At 52.3% G+C, this 14,535-nt stretch overlaps 8 protein-coding genes across 8 annotated transcripts; 2 read left to right on the top strand and 6 right to left on the bottom strand.

The window, feature by feature from the left end:
* Nucleotides 1-18: 18 nt before the first annotated feature.
* Nucleotides 19-1,404, bottom strand: Malapachy_3160 (proteophosphoglycan ppg4; the record flags this gene model as incomplete). Its single annotated transcript, XM_018137638.1, has 2 exons — nucleotides 19-1,317; nucleotides 1,348-1,404. The coding sequence occupies 2 exons, from the start codon at nucleotides 1,402-1,404 to the stop codon at nucleotides 19-21; spliced, it is 1,356 nt and encodes a 451-aa protein (XP_017993982.1).
* Nucleotides 1,405-1,473: 69 nt separating this feature from the next.
* Malapachy_3139 (anaphase promoting complex subunit 10) lies at nucleotides 1,474-2,348 on the bottom strand (the record flags this gene model as incomplete). Its single annotated transcript, XM_018137617.1, has 4 exons — nucleotides 1,474-2,046; nucleotides 2,073-2,133; nucleotides 2,164-2,281; nucleotides 2,315-2,348. 4 exons carry the CDS (start codon nucleotides 2,346-2,348, stop codon nucleotides 1,474-1,476), a joined length of 786 nt encoding a protein of 261 aa, XP_017994169.1.
* A 119-nt stretch (nucleotides 2,349-2,467) lies between these two features.
* Nucleotides 2,468-4,656, top strand: Malapachy_3147 (rna polymerase ii subunit a c-terminal domain phosphatase; the record flags this gene model as incomplete). Its single annotated transcript, XM_018137625.1, has 8 exons — nucleotides 2,468-2,532; nucleotides 2,573-3,210; nucleotides 3,239-3,546; nucleotides 3,574-3,672; nucleotides 3,698-3,786; nucleotides 3,815-3,902; nucleotides 3,929-4,266; nucleotides 4,296-4,656. The coding sequence occupies 8 exons, from the start codon at nucleotides 2,468-2,470 to the stop codon at nucleotides 4,654-4,656; spliced, it is 1,986 nt and encodes a 661-aa protein (XP_017993888.1).
* A 13-nt stretch (nucleotides 4,657-4,669) lies between these two features.
* Nucleotides 4,670-7,132, bottom strand: Malapachy_3154 (wd40 repeat-like protein; the record flags this gene model as incomplete). Its single annotated transcript, XM_018137632.1, has 1 exon — nucleotides 4,670-7,132. One exon carries the CDS (start codon nucleotides 7,130-7,132, stop codon nucleotides 4,670-4,672), a length of 2,463 nt encoding a protein of 820 aa, XP_017993830.1.
* A 503-nt stretch (nucleotides 7,133-7,635) lies between these two features.
* Nucleotides 7,636-8,210, bottom strand: Malapachy_3162 (hypothetical protein; the record flags this gene model as incomplete). Its single annotated transcript, XM_018137640.1, has 2 exons — nucleotides 7,636-7,971; nucleotides 7,998-8,210. The coding sequence occupies 2 exons, from the start codon at nucleotides 8,208-8,210 to the stop codon at nucleotides 7,636-7,638; spliced, it is 549 nt and encodes a 182-aa protein (XP_017993980.1).
* Nucleotides 8,211-10,094: 1,884 nt separating this feature from the next.
* Malapachy_3130 (galactose-1-phosphate uridylyltransferase) lies at nucleotides 10,095-11,293 on the bottom strand (the record flags this gene model as incomplete). Its single annotated transcript, XM_018137608.1, has 2 exons — nucleotides 10,095-10,191; nucleotides 10,230-11,293. The coding sequence occupies 2 exons, from the start codon at nucleotides 11,291-11,293 to the stop codon at nucleotides 10,095-10,097; spliced, it is 1,161 nt and encodes a 386-aa protein (XP_017994174.1).
* A 1,489-nt stretch (nucleotides 11,294-12,782) lies between these two features.
* Malapachy_3177 (ctr copper transporter) lies at nucleotides 12,783-13,447 on the top strand (the record flags this gene model as incomplete). Its single annotated transcript, XM_018137655.1, has 2 exons — nucleotides 12,783-13,378; nucleotides 13,405-13,447. 2 exons carry the CDS (start codon nucleotides 12,783-12,785, stop codon nucleotides 13,445-13,447), a joined length of 639 nt encoding a protein of 212 aa, XP_017993940.1.
* Nucleotides 13,448-13,453: 6 nt separating this feature from the next.
* Nucleotides 13,454-14,516, bottom strand: Malapachy_3127 (deoxycytidylate deaminase; the record flags this gene model as incomplete). Its single annotated transcript, XM_018137605.1, has 2 exons — nucleotides 13,454-13,601; nucleotides 13,633-14,516. 2 exons carry the CDS (start codon nucleotides 14,514-14,516, stop codon nucleotides 13,454-13,456), a joined length of 1,032 nt encoding a protein of 343 aa, XP_017994212.1.
* Between the last annotated feature and the right edge of the window lie 19 nt (nucleotides 14,517-14,535).

Genomic DNA, 14,535 nt, shown 5'->3' with positions numbered 1-14,535 from the left:
CCACACTACATAAGGCTGCTATAGTACATCGTCGTCGTCCATGTCGCCATCGCCTAGGCCATAGTCCGCGCTGCTCACTTCGCTAGCCCAGTCGTCGTCATGTTCGACTTCATCCTCCCATTCCTCAGTGTCTACTTCGTCCACATCAAGACCAGATCGACCTTGCCTGTGTACGACACTCTCCGATTGCCCTGTCGTGCTTGCCTCGTCACGGGTTAGCAAGGCTTGAGCGACTTGGTCTGATTTGGTACGGTGGACATAGCTAGCGCGTGAGCCATGTCGGATAGGGGATTGTAAAGAGAGTGTTTCGATTTGCGTGAGATGATCACGACCTTCCAAGACGTCCTTCTCTAGCACAGGGGCGGTGTCTGCCACGTCAGTCGTAGGTAGAACCAGCACGTCGTCGTCGTTGTCATCGTCGTGATGAAACCTAGACGCGTCGCGGGCTGAGCCATATCGCATATAAGGAAGCACAGAGATCTGGACCTGATCTTCATCGTCCACCTGAATCGAGGTAGGATCTGGTTGTACCTTGTGCAAAGCCGGAACCTCAGCCGTAGGATCGGCCCCCACACTAGCTTGAGTAGGCGACGATGGGAAAGGCTCTTCTGTCATCAAAGATGGTTCATCACTGTGAAACAATGGCTTAAAGCCTCGCTGCCGGTTCGACTTCTGCGGTGAAGGACCCAACACGTCAGCTTCCAGCGCCTGCTGCGAGCCGGAGAAAATACGAGAAAAGGAACGACGAGAATCATCAGGTTGGGATGCCCTTGGGCTCTGTGCCAGCAATAAAGCTTGACGTGGGTTGGATGAGGAGCGAGCCATTTTAGAGTGCGGCGGCGTTTTCACATCTTCTCCACGGAGCCTTTTGCGCGCTTTCGTGCGCGGTGTGTACAACGTGAAATCCGTTACCACCTTCGTAGGCGTGGGCGAAGGCTGACTAGCGTGAGGTTGAGGATTCGGTGGGGCTTCATCCACGTCACTTACGTCTGACTCATCCGCCTCGTTCTCTACGGCCCGCAGCGCCGATAAGGTATTCGTAGCCTCCAAGCTGCGTAGAGGAAATGTGGGAGCTTGGGTATACGACTTGGCCGGCTTTTGAGGCGAGCGAAAGGGGTTGCCGGGACTGTGCGATGGTGCAGATAAGGACTGTGGTTTCTTCTTTCTGGGCGTTCTGGGAGCTTCCTGTGGCTCAGCGCCTGATCTTTTTGAACGACTGGATGACGCTGACACGCCTGAAAGGGCCAACCACGTGTCGTACGTCGAGGCCATGTCAGGGTCGCGTCGCATATCAGATTTGGTGGGATCGCGTCCATGCTAAGAGTATAAGAGAATGATAGCACGTACCTGTTCTCGGAAACTGCGCTGCCATTGCTTGAGCTGCTTGCGCAAGATGGCTTCCATCGCCAGAGCTGGCTGGCAACGTCGACGCGTGAGCGAACGCAGAGGTGGAGTTGCCACGTGCTATAGAGCCTACCGAAGTGTTTGTGATAACGTCATGAGGGACCTCTGCGCTGTGGAAGACGACGAGGAAGATGAAGTGGACTCTAGGGCCTTGTGTGAATTTTGTTTCATGATACGTTGGAGCTGCGCTACAGCCCGTTCGTAACCGACACGTTCCACCTGTCGCCTAAATGCCTCCGTTTTCATGCCTTGTTGCACGAGACGCTCAGTAAACAGGGGCGCTTCCATAGATTTGCTGTGTCGTAGAGAAAAAGCACTCGGTCCAGGGGGACCGAAGATTTTTATGCATCGAATATGTGTATCTTTTCCGTTGAGATGATTGCCCAGAATGCATATTTGTAATACAAAGATGTCAATGGGGTGAAGAGCTTGGGTCGCCTGAGCTGACCCAGGCGAGGCTTCAAATTCCTCCGCCTCCATATCCGCTTGCGGCGCTAACACAAAATGAAACCACCCTTGTGGTTCAAGGAATTCGCGGTAGCGAACGTCAACCAAATCATAGGGATGGGAACCGGCTTTGACTAGAATTTTTGTCGGGGTATAGGAATCATCACGATGACAGTCCAAATAGATAGATACATGCTAAATGTGAGATGGACTTGACGTACAGTAACGGGTGTTCGCCGGGGGAAATGAATATTGACCATATGAGGTTGTGATCCATCGCTCCTGTTGCTGTGAGTAGGGGGTAATACATACTGCCAGAGTGTATCGAGGTCTTCTGACATTAGCTGCATAACTCCATGTCCAGTTTTTGCCGAGCTAAGGGACCAGGAGGTGCCCTCAATACTTCCCACATCTGATTTGGTCGTCAAATCTGCCTGTCAGCGAAGTTGGTCTTGCTAGCTACCTTGGACATCCAACATGTCGCATAAACGCGACATGGTAGAGAAGTGGAGGGGCGTACAACGGCCCAGGCGAATTAAAACACAACGCCGAAGAGCGCCCCCACGCTGCCCTGTGCTTTTGCTCTCTTCGCTGGAGGAGGGACGCGTGTGACACAATGGAATGCACACACCCGATCCAGGTGGCTGGGCTCTGTGCTATATGTGGTAAAGAGATTGATGAGTACGTACTTGGCTGATAATGTCAGAACTCACCAGAAAAGGGGGTCGTTTGACCAGCCTACATTCGCTACACTGCACTCCTCGGCAAGTGTGAAAGTGTCTCGGGACGAAGCAATCCGAATGGATTCCGAGGAAACGCAAAGACTTATTGAGCAAAGAAAGCTTGCGCTTATTGTGGACTTGGACCAAACTATCATTCATGTAACAGTTGACCCGACAGTCAAAGAGTGGGCGCATGACATCAATAACCCGAATTGGCCAGCCCTGAAAGATATTGTAGCCTTCCAACTAGGTGCCGATGGGAAAACTGTATCGCATCAGCCGGAACACATTGATGAGGAGCATGTGAAGAATTTTGCGACTGACGGTGATGAAAATGGATGCTGGTACTATGTGAAACTTCGACCTGGTCTTACATCATTCCTGGCCACATTGGCAGAGAAATACGAGCTGCATGTTTATACTATGGGTACAAGATCCTATGCTGACTGCATCTGCCGCATTGTAGATCCAGAAGGCCACCTCTTTGGAGCAAGGATCCTCTCGCGTGATGAAAACGGCAGTGATGTCCAAAAAAGTCTGTCGCGGCTTTTCCCCATTAGTACCGATATGGTTGTAATTATTGATGATCGCGCAGATGTATGGTCCTGGAGCCCCAACCTTATCAAAGTAGAGCCGTGTATGTGCTTTTTTGTACTCACCAGCAGATGAATTCTTTGTGGGCATTGGTGACATAAATGCATCACACCTGGGACCAACTAAGCCATTAGTGCCGCTCACGGGTGTACCGACACATCCAACAACTGTGCCCAGCATCACAGACGAACAGCAACAAAAGTCGATTCAGGAACAGAGAGATGCACGGCCTCTCAAGCGCATTCAAGAAGAAAAGCTCGAGCAACAAGCGAAGGAAAAAGAAGAGATGGAGAAGGAGGAGAAGCAGCTTGATGTTGAGCTACTTCACGATGACCTGGTGCTCAAAAATGACGATACGGAGCTAGAACTGATTGAATCTGTACGTTCAACATCACTAACAAAAAAGATTCTTCTAGAATTGCATGCACAATGGTACGAGGGATTTGATACGGAGAAGACAAAATATGCTCAAGCTGAGTTTGTTACATCAAGGCCTGATGTAAAGGTACGTGGTATCCTTCTCACGAAAGAATGTGCTTCGTCGAATGAAGAAAGAGGTGCTGAAAGGCTGTGGCCTTGTATTTTCAGGGCTGATTCCCTTGGGCCAAGAACCAGAAACGTACGTTGCTACGCTACACTAATTATAGTGCTGCTATTTGGACCATGGCGGAAGATTTTGGCGCCAAATGCTACCAAAATCTGGAGAAGGACGTAACACACGTCGTGACAGCCAATGTACGTGGGATGACCACTAACAAAAGCCACATACGCTCAAGGCCGAGGAAGCGTACAGACGCGGGAATATTCATGTGGTATGGCCCTCTTGGCTCAACGACTCCATCTGCCGGTGGATGAAGCAGGGAGAAGCGACCTATATCATCCCACGAAATACCAAGCTGTCGTTGCTTCCAGTGGAGGTGCAGAATATTTCCGAGAGCACATACTCGGAGGCAGACCCTGACGCAAGTGCAGCGATGGCCAATTTGGCGAATATGGACTGGGGAGAGGCCGAAGATGAAGTGGATGCATTCCTCGATGAAGAGGAGGAGGATGCCGAAAGTGAATACGATTCACAGGCTTCTTCAATATTGGGTTCAGAGTAAGTACCCTGGAGACCTAACATGATAGTGTGGACCAAGCTCAGTCGGAGGTGGACAAAGAGTTACTTTTGACTCCTCTAAGTAAACGACGACGTCTAGCAGCATTGCGTGGCGGACCATCGAAGCTGCGACAGAGTTTCCTAGCAGAGGATGCTACAAACGAGCCAGATGAGGGCGCAGAGGCATCATCCAGTCCTGAGTCTTCACCCAAACGGCGCCGCGTAGAGCCGAAAGAGACAAATCGGCCTGCCAAGCCGAAAGAAGTGGAAACATTGCAGGAAGCTTCAACGCAACCAGCCTCAACAGAGAGCGAAGACGAGCACTTCCTTGATGACCTGGCGCTGGAGATGGAACGCGAACTAGGCGAAGGTGGATCCAGTCCCAAGTAGAATGTAATCTGTACTATGAAGAACGCGAGGCCCCGCGTTTGCTCTTAGATCCGCGCGAGGAGGGTCGGTCGGAGGCAAGTGCACTGTCGCCCGACTCTGACATGAGCTTATCGAACACCGCCGTCAAATGACTGAGATCAGCATCCCGTGCTTGAGCAACATGATCCAAAGCATCAAGGCGCGGTGCGACCTGCTCCTCTAAGGGCGTGGAAATATCTGTCATCTTCTCGTCGGTACCAAGTGTGGAAGAGACGGGCCGCTTTGGAAGAATTGTGTCCGTGTAAGCATCCAGCATACTTGACATCGGGGGCAGCAAATGCGGTGGCGTAGCAAAGAGATCCATAACAGCCGTCAGAGGTACGTCCCCCATAACTTTGTGCAGTCGAGATGCATCAGCTTCAAGTGCCTGTGCGACGCGTTCCTTCTCCGCCTCACCTACGCCGAACAACTCATCAAAGAGAGTAGCACGGGCATCAGCCATAGCGACACTATGCAAGGAGGATGCTTGCGATGGCGGTCGAGACGCAGCCTTGCCAATCCCTACCAAGGCGCCATTTCTGCGCAGACTCAGCAAGCATAAGGCATCAGGCTGAGTTGACGTAGACGCATTGATGAGCGTTTGCTGCAATTTGACAGGCACTGTCCAGGTGCATTCCACTTTGTGTTCCGAGGGGCGGATATATTGAAGGGCCGAACTATTGTTCTCGTCCCAGCACAGCGTAAGGAAGCCATCGCCATAGCCTGTCATCGCATGCACATCCGTAGCGACCCATACAATAGACTGAGATACCAAGTCCCACGCCACGAGCCGCGAGGCGCCACCCAGAGCTACGAGGTATCGGCCCTTGCGCCCAACAAAGTCGCAAGAGTGCACATGTTTCAGCTCCGGGGTAGCAAGTCGCGCTTGCATGACAAGAGTCTGTGGATCCCACAATGTCACAAACATACCCTGTGCAACAGCAAAGAGCGATCCATCAGGGGCCCATGCCACATGACTAGGTACAGTGTCTCGGTACGCAAAGGAGGAGCGACATACCCAGAACAGTTCTGTACGCGAGCCCTTCAATGTCCGTGTGCCCATCCGCCAAGTCTTCACTTGACCGTCGCCGCCCGCCGTCACGAGCATGAACGATTCTAGATGGTTGTCCGACAAATACGGCGAAAAGGCCATGCTAGTAACCCCCTTATCATGCGGATGGTCAATTCGCGTGTTTAGGATATAGCCATTCGTGCGAGCATCCCACTGCCAAAACTTGAGGGAAAGCTCTGTCGTGTACACACCACCATCACGTCCATCTACGGTGGCCATCCATTCCGCATGCATGGCATGGCGTGTAGGTCCAGAAAAGGCAACCAACTGTACACTGGGCGGTGTCAAGACCTGCTCATCTGGGCGCGAAACCCGATTGGATGGGACAATCTCCATGTCACGAACGTGGCAGCGTGTTGCAACATCAATGAACTGCAACGTGGATGGGTGACCGGAAAGCAGCACAAGATGACCAGCAGCACGATCCAGCGCTACGGGCTTAGCCTTGTGCTTTTGCGACTCTGCGCCATGTAGAACTTGTGTCGCATCACACTTGATAGTGGAGAAAGTACGTGTTGGCTTTAGACTGAGACTAGCCACAAAAACTGCACTCCCATCAGCAAGTCGAGCAACGTATTCTTGCTCCGTACTTTCGTAGCCAGAAGCAATACCGAGGGCCACAATAGGAGCGCCAAGACGTGGTACAAACTCCCGTGCATCATTACCAGCGGCATTACCGTTGTTTAATTTCCACAGGACCAGCACACCCTCTTCACCACCTGATAACAGTTGCGAACCATCGGGAGTGTACTGTAGAGCAGCCACTGCATGAGCGTGCCAATGCAACGTTGTCGTTAATGCCATAGGTTGCCACTGCTGATCGGTATTGGACGGGGCAGTAGAGGCCGCCATGTCTTGCTCCAAACAATGCCATATTTTGATTTTGCCATTAGCCTCACCTGTTGCAAAACGCGATACATTTTTATCAGGATGAAAAGCAAGAGCAGTGATACGTGTTTCTGTGGCATATTTGGTAAAACCATCACCTGTGTCATTCAAATCCAGTACATGTACTTTGGCCTGGCTTGTCGCGACCAGCCAGCGGCCATCCGGCGATACGCCGATATGAGTGACGGGTCTGGTCTTCCCCAGTCGCACAAGCTTAACAGCCTTGTGAATGCGTGGGGAGCTTCGGCCTAGTTGCACAGAATACATTGTACTGGATGCTTCTTTGCTCTTGTCCTCTGAAGGACCCGCATGCGTACCGCGCTTGCATACAGCCACAAAGATCCGGTTTTTCCAGTTCGTGCTAGCGGTCATTCCAACAATGGCATGGCCGACGTGTACATTATCGTGCAGCTCGGAATCCAGGTAGTCCCATGTCTTGATCGTTCCATCTAGGGAACATGTGATGAGCTGCAACGGATTTGATGTGCTTAGCATCATTCCAGTTATAGGAGCAGTATGTCTCTTCTCCTCTGCATCAGAGTCACTTGAGAGCATCGACACCACCCGGTTTGTAAGACGTGATACAATCAATACGGAAGTGTCTTGAACGAGAAAAACGTAACTGCCATCCTTGGTGAAAACGGGGGAAATGGACGAGACAGAGTCCCCTTGCAATGTAACCCAAGGTACACTCATTGAGATTGTCTTTGATGTTTTGCGTGGCTGTATAGCAGGCCCTGCTTTCGACTCCTTATTTTTGGCAGGCATCTAAAAAAGCTCAAGGCGCATTGATGCCGTAGTGGACAGGCTTGGTCAGGGCGTGGAAGAAAAAAAGTTGTTACCCCTCGGCCGATGCATGTCTCCACTCGGTACACCTTACTCCCCCTCCACACAGTCGCGAAGTGACAAGACAGTTCGATCTATGATACTATCACAAGGAACGACTCTCATGAGTGAGTGGTTAAAAGTGTGCAGAAGTAGAAAAAAGACGGCATAAGGGACTAATACATGGTACCAAAGTCATCACCAAATGAATCGTATCCCCCGTCGCCTAAGTCATATCCACTGTCAGGATAGGACAGACCACCTTCGCAATCTGGGGCGTACCCTGTTTGGGAATCAGAAGCTCCCTCATCAAGGAATCCATCGTCGGGGGAGTATTCAGGCTCTCCCCATTCAGGAGAGCCTGAATCCGGCTGAAATTCAGGCTCTTCACAGTCGGGGCCCTCCTCATAAATGGGCTGCTCACCCGACTGCTCACATTCAGGGCACTCAGGGGACTCGAACGGCTCGGGCTCTTCACAATCAGGGCCTTCTTCATATACTGGCTGTTCAGGCTGCTCAGATCCCTCACAATCAGGACCCTCCTCGTAAGTGGGCTGTTCGGCTGGGGCTTCACATTCAGGGCAGTCTGGGTACGCTGGCTGATCTTGAGATCCTTCGCAATCAGGGCCTTCTTCATATGCCGGTTGTTCAGGCTGCTCGTAATCAGGGCTCCAGGTAGGCCATGTGCTACCAGAATCATCGCATCCTTGATCACTACCGGTATCGGGCCACCAAGGCGAACCATTGCCATTGCCGTTGGAGTCACTGGGGCTTACACCACCATTACTTGGACTCCATGGTATATTACCGCCAGATCCTCCACCGCTAGGGATCCAAGGAATACCTCCTCCTTGGGTTTGAGGACTGCCTTTTGGACCGTTATTATTGGGGACTTGAGGCGGGAATGTCAAGCTAGGATAGGGTGTTGGCGAAGAAGTGGTTGTTGTTTTTGATGTTGGTTTAGTTGAAGTGGACGTCGACGTGTTGGAAGAGGAAGTATGCTTTGGCCGACTTGTGCTTGTCTGCAGGGATGTACTGGTTGTATTTGATCCTGAATTCCCACCAAAGCCTGGCGAACCTGGCGAACCCGGAGAACCTGGCGAACCTGGAGAGCCTGGCGAACCTGGAGAGCCTGAAGAGCCTGGAGAACCTGGCGAGCCTGGAGAGCCTGGCGAGCCTGGCGAACCCGGAGAACCTGGCGAACCTGGAGAGCCTGGAGAGCCTGGCGAACCGTTGCCACTGGGACCCTTGGTACCATTGCCACCATTGCCACCATTGCCGCCGCTACCACCGCTGCCAGCGTTGCCTCCATTGCCTCCGTTTCCACCATTTCCTCCGTTGCCGCCATTTCCGCCTTTGCCTCCATTTCCACCGTTACCAGCGTTACCTCCATTACCGCCATTGCCGCCATTGCCGCCATGGCCCTTCTTGCCATCTCCTCCGTTGCCTCCATTGCCGCCGTTGCCGCCATTTCCCCCGTTACCAGCGTTACCTCCATTGCCGCCGTTTCCACCATTTCCTCCGTTGCCGCCATTTCCGCCTTTGCCTCCATTTCCACCGCTGCCAGCGCTACCTCCATTGCCGCCATTGCCGCCGTTGCCGCCATGGCCCTTCTTGCCATCGCCTCCGTTGCCGCCATTTCCACCGTTACCAGCGTTACCTCCATTGCCGCCATTGCCGCCATTGCCGCCATGGCCCTTCTTGCCGTTGCCGCCATCTCCACCGTTGCCTCCATTACCTCCATTACCGCCGTTGCCGCCGTTGCCGCCGTTGCCTCCATTTCCACCGTTACCAGCGTTACCTCCATTGCCGCCATTGCCGCCATGGCCCTTCTTGCCATCTCCTCCGTTGCCTCCATTGCCGCCGTTGCCGCCATTTCCCCCGTTACCAGCGTTACCTCCATTACCGCCATTGCCGCCGTTGCCGCCATGGCCCTTCTTGCCATCTCCTCCGTTGCCTCCATTGCCGCCGTTGCCCCCGTTGCCAGCGCTACCTCCATTACCGCCATTGCCGCCATTACCTCCGTTGCCTCCATTACCACCATGTCCGTCATTACCTTCCTTGTCATCGCTTTCATCAGGCTCTTCGCATTTTTCCTGGAGGGCATCAGGGTTAAATTCATCATTATTTCTGCGAATCGGTGCTTCCCTTGCAAGGAGATGCGTTTCACCTCTTGTACTTATATCAGTGATATCTCTGACTAGAATTGATTTCTCATCTTTGCCTGGAGAGTCAATTGGCAATGCTGTTGAATGCAGCACCAAGTTTGCTAAGATGATAGCTAGAGCCACCTTTGAAACGGAAATGAATTTCATCTTGCTTTTGAGCTTTGAGTCTGCGTCTACTTAGTAGAGCGACTCTGCACACAATCCTTAAAAAAACTTGACGTCTGGTGTAATATAAGTCGAAACGCGATAGAGGCATGACATTAACTGTTGCACTACACAGCTAGTAGGATGCTGAAAGCCAATGACGTGCTGAAGTGGGCCCATGCTATGATGGATACAACACGACTTACAGGGAAGCCAATGGGCTAGCCAGGCTCACATGAGATGAGATTGTGACATCATTGCCCATGACAATAATCGCTGGTCCAAGCTGGTAAATATACCCGGGGCATAAATACGCTATAGGCCTATGACGAAAGGTAATGCGTAGTTGGGCATGCGCGAAGGCGTTCGGCTGCGCTTTCCGCTGTAATGTCACGTTGAGGTTCAGCCATCATTTCAAAACTGAAGCAATGTCAATACAAACTCAAAAAAAAACGTACCCAACAAGGAATTTCCTCACAGTTGCACTGCGTAGAAGAGGAGGATAAAAGTGGATGTGCAGCACAGCAAAGTCGGACAAATCCTCGCCCGTTGGTTCTGACTTGGCAGGGATTGGTCTTTGGTGCAGACCCATAGAATAAGGGAAAGAAGTCTGGAAGAGATTGTCAAATCGGCACGCCACTTCTCCTAGGATATGAGCGAGATTTAGTGCCTCACTCTCATTCAGCACAGCCACTGAAGCAATGAAACGCTTGTATGGAAGCACCATGATTTCGAAGGGCCAGACAGCCCAGAAAGGTACTAGCGCCACGAAATCATTGTTCATACAGACAATGCGTGGTCGCCCCTCTTTCTTAAGCTCCAAGTGCACATATTCCAACAGCAGACTAGGTCGACCCCAAGGATCGCGAGGGCCCTGAGCATTGCTATGCTTGGTATCAAGGGCAAAGGCCCGCATACTTTCCAGCTCCGTCAAAGGTTCACATGGGATATGATCCAAGGCCCAAATTTGGCCATGTGGGTGTGGATTGCTGCAACCCATAGCGCTGCCCTTATTCTCGAAAAACTGGATATACTTGACAAAAGGATTCTCTTTAGGAATGCGTAGGTACATGTCACTCCATGCTCGAACAATCGGCAAAATATGTTCCTCTGCTGAGTAGGGAAGCGTAGTGAGATGAGCGAGTGTCAAGTTGTGGTTGGGATGGAAGCATAGAACATAACATTTGCCGCGGCTGGGCTCCATGCGAAAAAGATCAGCTTCCACAACATCCGTCGAGTTTTGGGAACCCTGAGATTCGACTTCGATATCTTTGAGCGCGGCAAAATCGTTCTCGAAGATAAATGTCGATGTATACGCCTCGTTTGTAGCACCTGTAGCACGTGTATTACCAGGACACAGGTAACACGACGAGTCGTATGCAGGCAGATCGTTGCCGCTTACACGCTCCTGAGCGCCCTGCCATGGACGTTGGGTACGATGAGGTGAGCAGATCACGTAACTACGAAGCAAAGGGTTCCATCGACGGTGTGGGTGCTCACTGGGGTTAAGCATTGTCGTCATGATGTCGTATGCTATGAAGATGCCCCGGGCGAGTCGGCGCAGGGCTCTTATTTGCGTTTCAGGCACGCCCAGGCGCGCCCACATTTGGGTGGAGGGAGAGGCACGCGCTATTGTACAGGAGCAGCCAAGTGTGCAAAAGTGGCACACGGGCATCAGGCGCGAAGAAAGGGGCGAGGGTATGTTCCAATGTTTGTCTTTGTAGGGATGGATTGGTGCCCAACAAGAATCGAAGATACGCTAAGGTGAGTACGTCGAGTACCTACATGGAGTTGCGTGCCAGCATCGATCGCACAGACTTGGCCAATCGCGTAAAAGAGGCGAGGGAGGGGAGACAGGCTTCTCTAGCGAGGTGAGGATCTGTTCGAGGATAGTTTCCACTGTTTCCTTTGTGTATAGGGTATCAATAACGAGCTGTACAAGAAGTCTGGGGTCAGGATTAGGGCACGTACGGATCAAGCCAGGACGAGGTAAGGCGAACGATGGCGAAGAGCCATGCATAGATGAAAGCTCCGAAAGGACTTTCAGATAGTTGGAAGCACTCGGATAGAAAAGCGAGAAGGACGTTCGTCGGCGATGAGCCATGGTACGCTATGCTGGATGGCGCCGGCGTTGGTGGATAGGACGGTCGGGAGGAAGGCATATGCCAAAGTGCGGAGCATGACTGGAATAGCAGCATCACAGCGGCGTAAAGCGTGCTCCTTGTGTATCTTGCAGCCCAGCAGAGGCAGACTTGGACGGAGATTCGCCGGTGCTGGAGGCGATCCAGCAGAGAATGAGCTGTCCCGCAAAGGACAGACGGTGTAGCGCGTTCCAACATCAGATGACTAGAAAATACAAGTACATCTCGTACAATAATTAGCTCTGGCTTGGACCAAAGCTCGCGTTCGTCTGATGATATATCCTGCATAAGGTGATGAAGAAGAGAGGTCACACTTGCACGGAGATAGGTATCTGATAAGGCGCCATGAATGACACCCGGGTGAGCACCTAGTTTCTCATACGTAGAAGCGACATCTTCTTTAGACGAAGTATGCTGCTGTGCACAATGATACTGTCGTACATGTTGAGTGAGGATGCAAGGCACGCGCTCACAGAGGATCGCTGCAATGCGGACGCGTTGGGCATAAGCCGCGTCTCGGTCTTGCAGAGGCAAGGCAGATGTGTCGTAAGCTCCTGTATGTTTTTGAACAGCGTGGACCAAGGGTTGCCACATGCGCAATGCCTCTTGCAAGAATTGGCGGTCGTTCGAAATGGTGCCATACCATGATAAGATATATTGGCGGCATACCACTGCGAGAACCTGGTATGCAGCTACATCAACGTATTGCGACTTGGAGCCCTCGCTGTGAAAAAAGAAGGGTGGAACATGTGTGTCTGATGGAAGCGATGGGAACAGGACACGCCGGTACGTGGCTGCAGCACGGTGGGGCATGGCGAACCCTCAAGGTGGCCCATGCGATCCATGGAAGGGCCACGTGCTTTCTTCCTCATGGACCACGATGCCCCTCACGCCATGGCTGGCCATGAAGGCCATGAAGGCCATATGATGCCAGGCCATGAAGGCCATACGATGCCGGGACATGATGCGGAAGCGGCGGCGTGCAGCATGGCTATGGTGTGGAATACAGAGACTAAAGGCATGTGTATTGTTCACCAAGCATGGCATGTACAAACGGAACAAGGCTTTGCCATATCGCTCGTGCTTATTTTTGCGCTGGGTGTGGGATATGAGTTCCTGAAACTTCTGGGCCGCCAGTTGGAGGTAGCTATATTGCATGCGGAGACGGCCCATGGGCTACGATCGCGACGTGATCTGGATGAAGCGACGCTGATTCGCTCCCGCCCTTCGACACGGCGTGTGATGCCTCTGAACACGGAGGATCTGCTCGATTTGGATGTGACGAAACGACCTCCTATTTTATCGTATATACCCAGCTCGCTGCATACGCCACAAGGTCTGCGTGGTGTGTCCTCCGTGATCTACGGCATCCAAGTCGCCTTGTCATGCTTCCTCATGCTGGTGATGATGACGTACAATGCATGGTTGATAGGTGCCATCGTTGTTGGTGCCATGGTGGGATCTTGGTACGTCTCATCGATGCCTGGTGCAGTGGGTACGTCTATACGCAGTGCAGTGTGTCATTGAATGTCTGAGGATCTCTAAAAGGGAGGGAGGTACTTACGAAAAGCGACGCCAGCTTGGGCGAATATCTGTGCGCTGCGGCTATCCATACTGTATTCCAGTTGATAAACCACTTCCGAGACGCCTGTCTGCACGATCTTCACAGCACATCGTAGACAGGGGCATCTGTTGTTAGTTCGTGAGCGTTAAAACGTACGTGTTGCAATAGAGGACCGTGCCTTCGGCCCCGCCGCGGTCACGGCCCAATTCGAGCAAGGCGTTTTCTTCCGCGTGGAGACACAAGCACTCGTCGAGGCTGCTGCCGCACGGAGCGCTCTCGTTGCAGCGCACACACCCACCTTCGTTGCAGTTGGTTAGTCCACGTGGAGTCCCATTGTAGCCTGTGGACAGAACGCGGTGGTTGCGAACAATGACCGCCCCCACGCGGCGCTTCATACAGTTGGACCGCATCGCAGCGAGTGTACATAGACGCACAAAGTACGTGTCCCAGGTGGGACGAAGGCGATGCATAGAGGGCAAGGCGAGAGAATCGAGGTGGGCATGCAGTTCATCCACGCGTACGAATGTGTTGGTAATCCGCAATTGGCACCGCTGCAAAAGACCTGCGAGGGACAATTGTGCAGAAGGAAGCGACATGGACATCATCGCTCCATTGTGACTGGTGAATGAAAGGTTCGATAAGTCGTCAGATACATCTCCTGGTGTGACTGTCGACACGCCGTACAGCACAGCATCGTCGCGTGCCACGAACGACTCCAGACTGGCAGGCGTCTCGCCAGCAGCCGTAGCACGCATACGCGCGCGATTCCAGCGCTGCATAAGAGGTGCTTCCACTCCCAGCAATAAGAAGAAGGGTCTCTTTTCAAACATCTCAATCAATGGCGACGAGTCAAGGGCCAGAGTTACAAAGTTGGTCCGCCAATTCGACGTGACATGATGCAGCATCGCATCAGGACTCGCAAAGTCGTTCTCGCCTCCAGACGCATCCAATGTAATGATTTGGAACCCATGCCTAGCTACAAGATACTCGGCCACAGCCGATTTGCCTGAGCATGCCAGGCCTACAATGGCAATCAGCATAGCAAAGGAAAGAATAAGG

The sequence above is a fragment of the Malassezia pachydermatis genome, assembly GCF_001278385.1.
Source record: "Malassezia pachydermatis strain CBS 1879 chromosome Unknown scaffold1, whole genome shotgun sequence".
In the NCBI taxonomy this organism is placed as follows: domain Eukaryota; kingdom Fungi; phylum Basidiomycota; class Malasseziomycetes; order Malasseziales; family Malasseziaceae; genus Malassezia; species Malassezia pachydermatis.
This window is presented reverse-complemented; position numbering and strand designations above follow the sequence as displayed.